Source organism: Papaver somniferum, chromosome 10 (genome assembly GCF_003573695.1).
Source record: "Papaver somniferum cultivar HN1 chromosome 10, ASM357369v1, whole genome shotgun sequence".
In the NCBI taxonomy this organism is placed as follows: Eukaryota; Viridiplantae; Streptophyta; class Magnoliopsida; order Ranunculales; family Papaveraceae; genus Papaver; species Papaver somniferum.
The window spans coordinates 52,638,300-52,649,502 of record NC_039367.1 but is presented as its reverse complement, the minus strand read 5'-3'; the positions used below and the strand labels follow the sequence as shown (position 1 = coordinate 52,649,502).

General features: G+C 35.3%; 1 protein-coding gene across 3 annotated transcripts; it reads right to left on the bottom strand.

Annotated features, from left to right (window-relative positions):
• Positions 1-4,332: 4,332 nt before the first annotated feature.
• On the bottom strand, positions 4,333-7,356 carry LOC113319434 (glycine-rich RNA-binding protein 4, mitochondrial-like). Of its 3 annotated transcripts, XR_003345460.1 has the most exons (6): positions 7,087-7,356; positions 6,925-6,993; positions 5,681-5,787; positions 5,348-5,471; positions 4,679-4,777; positions 4,333-4,576 (listed from the first exon to the last, which is right to left on the bottom strand). XR_003345460.1 is itself a non-coding variant. In XM_026567689.1 (4 exons), exons 1-4 carry the CDS (start codon positions 7,226-7,228, stop codon positions 5,444-5,446), a joined length of 351 nt encoding a protein of 116 aa, XP_026423474.1. In that variant the 5' UTR covers positions 7,229-7,356; the 3' UTR covers positions 5,147-5,443. The 3 variants fall into 3 exon arrangements, 2 of the variants coding, with proteins under 2 accessions (XP_026423474.1, XP_026423473.1); XM_026567689.1 differs by lacking the exons at positions 4,333-4,576; positions 4,679-4,777 and having other exon boundaries at positions 5,147-5,471; positions 5,676-5,787; XM_026567688.1 differs by lacking the exons at positions 4,333-4,576; positions 4,679-4,777 and having other exon boundaries at positions 5,147-5,471.
• Positions 7,357-11,203: the final 3,847 nt, after the last annotated feature.

Here is an 11,203-nt window from a genome sequence, read left to right as displayed (position 1 = left end):
TTTGATCTTTACACAAGTCTTATGTCAACCAATATTGTTTGGATCCCAGAAAATCAAGTATACAAGAAGAATCACAAAGATCTAAAAAGGAGTGAGTACCAAGTATGTTAGAGCATAGCTCGGTTGAACCCACCAAGCGTTGGTATGTCAAGGTTGGTTGTCATATTTTAGTATCAAAACTCATCTAAAGTCACTTGATTAATTATTGGAGTCAACTTCGTCTAGGTTAGACTAGAAAGTCTAGGAATGTTGAGACTTACAAGTATTACTCTGAAGACCTGAAGAATGTGAAGAAGTGACGACTACAACGAAGACATCATCCTTCTACTTGAGGTTAGTAATATTGACTTGAGCTTGTTTTTATTCCTAACGTATCTTTCAAGTCGTTTTTGATTGAAAACATAACATGCGAAATTATATATTTATGAAAGTCTAGTATTAGACTTGGTCATATTATTATGATCAAAGTGTCAAGGAAGTATATTGAATTACGAAGTAAAACGCTTATCTTTTGAACTTCGTAAGTGCGACATCAACATAATTTAGGTAACTTACTTGATTGTATGTATGGAATTTAGAGAAGTAACAGTTTTTTCTCTTCCTTTGTTGTTGTTGTTGGGAAGATTATGCAATCTACAACTATTTGTTGACAGTCAATATCCGAAGAAGACTTGATGTTCTCACCTTTTAGTTACTGCTCATGATTAAGTAATTTATTTAAGTCACTTATATATATATATTTGGATTTAACTGAAATTCCTCATTTTGAGCAGATATTTCAAATTTTATATATTTGGTATTAATTCCTAACAAAGCGCTTGGGTAAGGTATTTCCAAGCTATGTTCCAAGTTTCTGTTGAAGAGAACTCAAGATCCAACATAAATCACCAGTTATGAAAATTACATTCTTAATGCTAATACGTATTATACTAGAAATAACTCGTGCCCTAACGACACGGCATGAGAAAAAACAACTTGATTTCATAGTTTTCTTGCACTAATTCTCAAACATTATAAAGGTTGAAGAAGGTTGGTTGTTTTCGATTTTAAAAACATGCGAGTCAAATAATTTCTTTTTCTTTTTGAAGAATAAAATATGAGTGTAAAAATATGAGTTTTAAATGGTTTAACTTTTATTTTTTCACTTTATTGTCTTGCTGCCACATTAATTTTCTTAATTAATTGGTTATGAACTAATTATGAGAGTTATTAATGCATATATTGAAGGAGGTTACGAATTTTAGATCCGTCGGATGTCTATGGTTGAGATGAGACTGGGATGGTCGGATGCAACGCTTGTCTCTGAAAATGTTATCTGACCGCCCAAGACTCAAAAAACTCTTCTGTTTTGTATTATAGATGCACCTATAAGATTTATACATAACTTTAGTGAGGGAGGATCCCTTCGCACTCTAATTTTCACACTATCTCATACTTTGGACGTCTTTTTTGTGAATAAAAACCAAACGATAACGTATCCAAAGTTAAGATTTTGGGGATATGTTCGTCTTACAAAGATCTTCCTACGCACTAAAATGAGCACATTCTGAAATACCAAACCTCATCATCTATCAATCTTAATTTAAACGGTTGAGAATTTGTTGACTTTCGACGGTTGGAGTTCAAAGTAGTAGATGGTGCACTTATACTTTTCGGAATGTGCTCATTTTTAGTGGGTATGTAGAGATTTATAAGAGGAACATATCCCCAAAAGTTTAGCTTCGAATACGTTATCGTTTGGTTTTTATTCACAAAAAGAACATGCAAAGTGAGAGATAGTGTCATAATAGGAGTGTGAAGGAATCCTTCCTCAACTTTAGTTAGGTATATAGTTAGCTAGATAATTAATACTTCCTCTGTTCTAGAAAGATAAAAAAAAAATGATATTTTCACTTTTCTAATTTGCCATAAAACTTTTCCTAAAACGGAGGGAGTAATTAGATATAAAACTAGTATAATGACCTTGTGATTAGTTAGGTAATTATTGTAATAAATAATTTAAAAAAGGAATTTGACGGCCAGCGTCTAACGACGACACTTAAGAAGTCTTTCCTATTGAACTTGCTCTTCCGTGACCTATAGTGGTTCTAAACAGACCACCACTTTCATCAACTCCAAAACCTCATGCCTTAAGTAAAAGGGCGAACAATCCTTTTTGAAAATGAAGGATCTCATATAAAAGCTTTGGGACCCGTCAGAAAATCCTTACATATACATGAAATAGTTTTCGGGGGAGTTTAAGGTGAGTGGTATGTTAAGAAGTTTTGTTATCCCAAATGCTGAGGCAGGCACCATTATGTTGTAACATAATAATAACATTTACAAACAGAGTCGGACAAAGAAAATAAGATTGCATTTATACCCTTACTTGTATATTCTCACACTAAATTTACTTATTTACTTGGATAAATAATTCTCTTTTGTTCATAGCAAAGTTAGGTCACCAAGAGATACTAGTACAAAACCAAGTATTCTAACAAGAGAAGAGCAAGGAAACCAGAAAAAATATAGGAATATGTATGAATCGAGAACCGATTGAATCAGAGGAGAAAATATTTTCGGATCATAAGTCCACAATGAAGTCCACAATTTCTGATAACTTTGTTCTTCTTGAGAAAGAGATGCTCCAAAGTAGGAGTGATTTTCTTTTGGTCTTGAATGTTTCGTTGAAGATTTCAGCCGCCAGGATTTGTCGCGATGTACTTGAAACACAGTAAACCCAATATAAAACGACCAATAAAGTCGAGAAAAGATGCTCTAGGAACACAAACATCCACCATTAAGGCATAGATAACTTGTCGCCAGCAAGGATGCGAAAAATCCAAAACTAAACCTGAAAAGCATTTAAACCCTAATTAAACTAAAAAAAACTACAACAAACTGAAAAGTAGGATAGGTGGTACTACTCATGTCAACTCCAAGAGAAGCAAATCTAGAACAATTAGAAATTGCCCACAGAAAACTTACTTGCCGGAAAACATCCACGGAAAAAACATGGATAGGGATATGTGAAAATAATCTTAACACTAAAGTTAAGACTTAGAAGCGCGAACTTTTATTTAGCTTTTCACGCTACTTGTTCCAAAAGATAATAAATCTTTTCAGACACAACATTGTTACGTTATTTTTCGGAAGAATGTTACACGGGGTTATCACATTTTATGGGCTAACTAGTAAATGCATGTAAAACAAGATAATCATCACAACAATACGAGCAATCTCTAGTGATATCTAATAACGTTTTTCTTTTCTTTTTTTTATTTTTTTTGCTGCATCACAATTACAACCAATCATTCGATGTATTATTTTTCTCTGGCAGACGACAACGGAAGCATCTGACTATTGGTCAAGGAAGAGGGGTGGATTTGCTCCATACCACCATGGGGTATGAAACGATATTGCCATTGTTCATTCATGGAGATGAATGTATATTGCATAAAGAATTCCAATTTTTTCACCAAACATTTTCAAGCAGAGATTGATGAATCCAGCACTAATTTGAAAGAAGTCAACTGAGGGAATCGCTTGTGCAGTGTATTATGCGAGGGGGGTGGGTAGGGATTACCATGTGGAGGGACGTGGGAGGTAGTGATCTTAAATCCTACGAGGAAATCACTTTGTTCATTGGACAACTCTGTGATGTATGGGCTGACTTTTAGCAAATCGACTTATGCGAAAAATTGGGACCCACCTTGCAGGTACTGCCATCAGCACGTGTGAGATATTTTATATGCGATAAAGGAACTCCGTGGTGTGGTCATGTGTGTGCACATAAAGATAGGCCTTCACATGGACGCATGAAATGAAGTGTTGGTGTCACTCCCTCTCAGTTTCAGTCAAGGATGGATGGGTTGGTAAAATCTTCTCACTAACTGACGGGTTAGCGTTGGAGATTGCAAAGAGACAAAGCAGATAGGCAGCCAAAAGAACAGCTTGTGGTTTGTATTTGAATGGCCAGAGAGCACTGAGGATTGTTACTCCTGGACCCTGGTGGTGGGAACTCTAGCTGAACTCTAGTCAAGTTCCCAGAAAACAAAAATGAAAAAACCAAAAAAAGAAAAAGGATAAAAGAAAGAGAGGTCTGGCTAAAGATATGGAGAATGTAGTTGATGCTTCTGGCAAACTTAGCTAGTGTTCTGTTAAAAGAGTAAAGTTTACTGGATACACTAATAATCAAATATAACTGAGAGGCTGATACCAGCTAAACATGTGTCTTGGATAATTAAAATTTTCTCCTAAGCTTTACTCCTGTTTTAGGATTCCTAAATCCTTTGGGTACTTGTACTAGGAAGACAAGATGCAGCTCAATAGGACTTGCAATTCAAATATTCAATTCAAAAGGTCCATCAAGATTTTGAATTTTGATCTCTAGCTGTTCCTACACATACTAAATCTTGCTTCCCCAAGAAACTAGACAAACAAGCTATATATAATCATCATTGGATCCAACAGTTTGCTGTTCAAAATATATAAAATGAATTCTAGCCTCGAACGATTTCTTTTTCCGTCGTCTACTTAAAAACTATTTTTATTTGCACGTCTTGGCTCGATCATCCCCATGCAAACCCATCCTATCCTGAACATCGATAAGAACTTCAGTCATGAGCCAAAAATCATGCCAGGTTCACCAGTTAGTGTTCACTATATAAATCGGAAGTATCAGTGACCAGGTATCTACCTATATTTTTGAACTTCTTGTGGTTCAGCAATGAATCTGGAAAAATATGGAGGTGTTGTGTATTTATGCAGTCTAGAAGGGCACTAGTTGTCTGAGTTCCTGCAAACAAGCAATTCATACCAGAGGGGAAGATTAAAAGTGCATGAAGCGAAGGATCCCCTGTACAACTTGTATTCTACACAGATAATCGAAACATTTTCTTGGGAATGTTCGACCTGATAGTTCATAGACTTATGGCTGCAACTTTTGATGTCTATCTAAAATGACGCAGAACAACTTTTTCTAAGCATGATAATATACATAACTTTACCAGGTTTATAGATATTCAAATTGCATAAATTATGTAATATCATTGAATATTCATCTAACCATGATCAAGAAAATTAGGTCCCAAGAAATTGACTAAACAATTGAGTTTCCTACTGAACATTGTTGATTATTATGCCGCAGCACAAGACCTATAGTCAATAAAGTAACTGTTGAAAAGAGAATTATTATAAGAGCAAGAGAACAAGAAGTCTATTTGAGATACATTGTAACCATGCACCTAAGATTTTATTGGAAAAGAAAAACTTACACATAAAGTTGAAGTACAGCTATTATTCAATCATTCATTAATCCCCCACGAAAGCTAATAAAAGAGAGAAAGCTGAAAAATACAAGTATTACCGGGTTGATTTCAATTATTTCGGCGACTAACATCTGTTACATTAGAAAGACGAGGGACTACCACAGGTCCACCACGAACCTTCTCAAGAGCAAAACTTATGCGTAGTGGTCGACCCAAAAATGCCTGCATGGAAAATTAGTTCAGCAGGTCAGAAGGGTTCAGCTGTTCTTATTATTGTTATGATGAAGAAAAAAGATTCAATTATTGGTCTACACGTATATACAACTTGCAGTTTTTGCTTTATTCTTCCGCTGGAAACTGGTTGCAGTGATCCTACTGCGAAAACAGAATTTCAATATTCATTTTATGAGTCTAATAAAATCTAACCTTACCTTTCCATCCATGGCATCTTTGGCAGATCTAGCATCATTGTTTGTTGAAAAGTGAACAAAACCAAATCCCCTTGACCTTCCAGAATCCTTGTCATAGATAATCCTCACTGAAAAATCCAACAGCTTCTCTCAGGAATGCTACAAATATACTTGTTCAAAGAAATTAGGGGGGCAGTAATATAATAGGTCGTAATTTCGATATTTCTAAGCCAAACGCGACCCAGTTTCTGCTATATATCCTCCCTTCAACATCATTTCTTTTCTAATTCAAATTATTGCAAGTTAACTAAAAGAGTGAATCTTTTTAGGTTTCCGATTAGGTGTACTATTAAGTATTGAATGTCCCTTTAAAAGAAGCCGGCAGATGAGCAATGTCATTCATGCAATACTTGTGACGTGCTACTGCTATCACTAAAACATAGTAAATATCAGGTGCGGTGATTCATCCGCTTGGTGCAAGAATTTAGAAACATGAGCACCCCAATTCCCATAAGTAAAAGACCAGCCAAAGGTTGTAGAAAAAAACATTGAAAGTCTAAAATAAACAACAAACTAATGCGTTTGTAAATGTATCTTGCCCGACAAGCTTAGATTATTGAGTGAAAATAATGGTTTCCAGGCGTAAATAAAGTAGATTTTCTTCATGCACCTTGAGAATGTTTTATTTGGGGAGCCTCAGCACGAGGTGAACCTCAGGCCTCAAAGAACTTTCAATACCCTCTGCCAGATGTCAACTGTGAACTAGATGCAATGGCAAATTAATCTAATTCCCATACGCAATCATAATCTAAATGAAGCAGGTTTGTCATACATAAGTAAGATCAAGTATGACATGGGTTTGTTGGATAAAAGTAAATCAATAAAAAACATTCAAAAAGCAAAAAAGAAGAAACATTTTCCTTGAAAGAAAAGGAAAACTTGGCCTGACATCCATGATTCAAGAGAGTAGTTAAAAAGCTATTAAAAACGTTATCTAGTCCAACCGTCCATGATGACCAGGAGATGCATTATGACTTATGTAATATGCTGAGAACAGAAGTATCCTTTAATCTAAACAGGAGAAAATTCTTGACAAAGTTATGTCAGGTTAGTTGAATGTCCCCGAGTTAATATTATTATCTGGAATCCTAAACATAATCTAAGGTAGACGCAGTGTTGCTTTTTTGCGTTAAAATGTTGATGAAGCTCATTCAGACATTTTCTCAAGCACATATCTGAATGAATAAGTAACTTCTTTCATTTACCTTCTGTAACATTTCCAAAAGAAGAGAAAGCTTCGGTCAATGATTTCTCATCTACTCCCCATGACAGACCTGTTCGTTAAATATCCAACAAAAACTATTTTATAGTAAGTACAAAAACAAATTTAAGCAGGAAAGGAATGGAAAAGGAGGAGAGATGGATACCTCCAACGAATAGTTTGTTGTTGGTAGTAGTAGTGTTGTTGGTGGTGTTGTAGTTGGGTGACGGTGTGGAGGATGGAGGTGCACAAAAGAAGCGGACGTTGCCAGTAGGGTTACGAGCAGTTAGTTTTCGCACTAGAAACATCACTAGTACCACTGAATGGTGCGAAACTGCGAATCCACGACGCAAATTGTTTTTCTCTGCTGATGTTTCAGCTGACTCCCTTCCACTTCCACACCAGGTCCATATACCACTACTATCCCTGGTTTAGTGGCCCGTGGCGTTTACATTTATGGTGGGTTTGTTTGCAGAATTCATCGTTTTCAAGTTATAATTCCATGGGATTATAAATTTTGGGATTCATGTAAATTCTTTGTGTGTTTGGTAACTTAATTAAAATTCTTAGGATTTATAAAGTTTTCTTGTATTAAAGTCTTTGTACCGTTTGGCATTACCCTCAAATCTTAAAATTGCATATATATGGGATTTAGAGTTAAAAGAAAGTGGGTCCATAAATCCCTTGATAAGTTTTTCAGCAAATCTTAGGAGGAGGGGTCGGACTCCATATGGAGGATTTGCTGGAAAACTGAATCTCGTGGGAAACGTGATTCCAAGGATTTGAGCAACCAAACATACAAAGGGAAACATAATTCTACCAAATCCCCTGCACCCATAAATTCCACCTTTAAAATTTTACATCCAAACCCACCATTAGGGAAAGTCAGGTCAAGGCCAAAAAACAAACTTGGTCTAACAAGAGAGGGGTGGGCATGGTCCGGATTGGGCCGGTTTTTGCCTCATCCACCACATCTAATCCAATACATGATGGCGGCTTTCACATTTAATATCCGCATCTAATCCGATATCCAACGGATTTTCAATGCAATGGATGTACGGATAGGCGGATTAGATGAAAATGATTCAATGAAGTTCTTATATAACTAAGACTTTAAATAGAAAAACAAAAATGACATGAATAATGACCGATAAAGAGAAAGAAAAAAGTGATTTGGATTTGCCTCTCAAGTTCATGCTCCAAAAATTAATTTGATGGGAGAAAACGATAAGACGGTAACAAAATACTAAAACTAATCCCATATTTTATAAAATTCTCATAAGTATCTTAATCCAACTGATGTATCCTCGGATTTTTAAGGCTGTAGCATCAGATCCAAAATCCCCTCGGATCTCAAAGTTTATATCTACATCCAGCCCATTAGTGAATGATTTGGGCACCCAACTATAAAAATGCGGTTAGGCCGGGTCAGATCATCGGATTTCGGGCCAAATGCTAACCCCTACAATAAAAAAAACACGAAGAACTCTTATTCATATGTAACATTTGGGCTTGGTCTTTCTCACATAATCGAGCGACCGAACACAATCCGACCGACAGACATTTTGCGGATGAGTGCCCAACCCATGAAGTAATGTATTAGCCACGGGTATAATTTCCTATTAGAAATCCAATAGATTTTGGATGAGAGTGATGGATTAAAAATCATTGGACACCTGCACCAATGGTTATTTCTTTTTATTAGAAGTCCAATAGATTTTGGGTTAGATGCGAGTGATGGATTAAAATTTCATTGAACACCTACACCAACGGTTAAGTTGTTAAGGAGATTTATGGGATTTCCGTTAGATATAAGGTCAGGTATAATACTCCCTCTGTTTCTATAAAAGTGTTTCTTTCACTTTTCTAGAAACGGAGGTAGTAGAATTTAAGTTATTTTTCTTCAGTTTAGTGCGTATGTACGTGTGTGTGCGCTTAAATATATATTTAGCTTATAAGAATTTTTATTCTGTAAGACATGTAGCAACGCGTTACTAATAGAAGCTAAATTATTTTAAAAGGATCTTTATCAAAATTCTACCTCCATATTTTTCAAGTAATAATTTAAAAAAAATTGTTGGATATATTTGCATCGTGCTCATCCATTCATCCATTAGATGTTGGAATGGGTGTAGATGTCAACATGAAATCCTTTAAATTGGTTGCGGATGGGGCCAAAATCTCATGGATCCCATTTGTTGATCACCTATCTGGAACTTACGACTGGAACTTACGACTCCTGAAGAGCATCCTAGATTCTTAACCACCTCTCAAGAACAATCTTCAAAATATCAAAGATCAATTAAGATTAGTATTCATATATCTATCTTGAGGAATCACAAAGTCTGAGACAAAGAGAACTTTGTGATTACTTGCCTGAAAGAGATTACGAAAACTTCGATAACAGAAAAGCAAGATCAGGATTCACGAACTATTAAGGTAAAGATAGTCATCCCTAGCTTCACGAATCCCCAAAGCAATGTCTTCTAGTCATAGACATAATTATGTTTCTCAGAGGAAACCTAGGTCTATAAAGGCCGACTCTATAATTATGTTTCTCAGTGAAAACCTAGGTCTTGAAAAAATGATACAAGAATATACACTATGAACCAATTCTGGAACCGTGTATAATGATTGTTCGATTTCGAAAGTATGCCAAAGAACTAAAGCAATTTAATGTTCACTTAAACACCTAACAATTTAATCATGATATACACACATAAGTGTTTGAATAATCAATGAAATCTTAGAAGTGTTTGGGAGAGTCCTAGCAATGCTAAACATATTTAAGTCTTTGAGTATCTGCCAAAATCTTAAACTTGGACAGTTGGTAAAATAGTTTGTGAACCGTTAGGCTTGTTCACGAGTTAGGGTGCAACAATTCGTGAACCATATTCATCAACTGCTAGCTTATAATATCAACTTTAATATATCAGTTCACAACGGATCGTGAACTGTTCCCAAATGAATTCACGGTTTGTGAACTGGTTCGCCAACCTTCTTGTATTTCTGAAAATCAGTTATTTATGGTTTGTGAACTTGTTCGCCAACCTACCCTGAGCAGAAATATTATACAGTTTAATATTTCTCTCTTATGACGTTTGAAACATTTCCACGTAATAAAAACATTTGCATGGGCAATTTTTAATTCATCCACAAATTAATTCACACAATAAATTGTTTAGAACTAATGTTGTTAAGGATCCTTGAACGTCTTTGGTTGAATCATATTTCGAGATTCTTAACAAGACAAGCTTGACTCAAAATTTCTTCTTTGTAAATCTACTAGAAGTCATACAACATCGTCTCAAAAAGATAGAATCGTAAGATAGTGAATAAAATAAAATGATTTAATCTTCACATACCTGGTACATAAGTTCTCCAAATGTCTTTGTAGATCTCTAGTCTTCAAGGGTGATGTCTGATACTCAACTAACAAATTCTAACCTAGTACGAGACTTGACTTAGTAGACTAGAAATCAAGATATAGTTTTGATCATCTAATATTGACAACAAGCTTGAGATAGCAAAACTTGTGGGTCTAACCCCGCATTGATCTAACAATCTCCCCTTTTGTAAATTTTAGTGACAAAATTATTCAGCATATATGGATTCAAAATAAATAAACTTTTCAACTCAATCCCCTATGCTTGATTTCTTTGGATCTTCAACAAATGTCTTGAATTCTTCGTACTTCATGTTCTTTCATGGTTATGCATGTGTTTGTTTAACACATTTATTGTTGAAGATCTGTAACGATAATAACTTATGAGAATACTCAAAAAGAGCTTTGTTAGAATGAGGTAATATCACTCTACTGATCGGTTGTTATACAAAAACATATTATTGTTACCTACCTCAAAGTTCAATTGCAGCACAACTTTGAAGCAATATGTTCTCCCCCTTAGTCAATACTTACTCCTTTTGAAAAATAGGTAAAACCTATAGATAATAATCCACTCATTCTTACATGATGCTCCGAAAATCCATATGTAATGTAGTAAGATACTACTTAATAATTCTCCAGCAAAGGCGAAAAATCATGATCAAGATGAATTAATAAAAAGAGTATTCAAGACTAGAGAACACATACCATCATTCAGTTTAGACGATTTCACCAAGTAAACTCGGTTCGCGTCACGGAGATATAAAGGTCTCTTACAAATCCGCGTACGCTCTCCCCACAAAGATATTACCATTAAGCACAAGTTCAAAACAACCCACCCACCCCCCCACCCCATTTGATGTTATTCCCAAAAGAACAACATGAACGACCTTAACTT

What these genes read in the sequence shown, in the direction of transcription:
- LOC113319434 (XM_026567688.1), bottom strand. Translation starts at nt 7,228, where the DNA reads ATGTTTCTAGTGCGAAAACTAACTGCTCGTAACCCTACTGGCAACGTC. An exon ending in CAACAAACTATTCGTTGGAG is followed by an intron (nt 6,994 to 7,086) that starts GTATCCATCTCT and finishes TTTAACGAACAG; the next exon opens with GTCTGTCATGGGGAGTAGAT. An exon ending in AAGATGCCATGGATGGAAAG is followed by an intron (nt 5,472 to 5,680) that starts GTAAGGTTAGAT and finishes TTTTCCATGCAG; the next exon opens with GCATTTTTGGGTCGACCACT.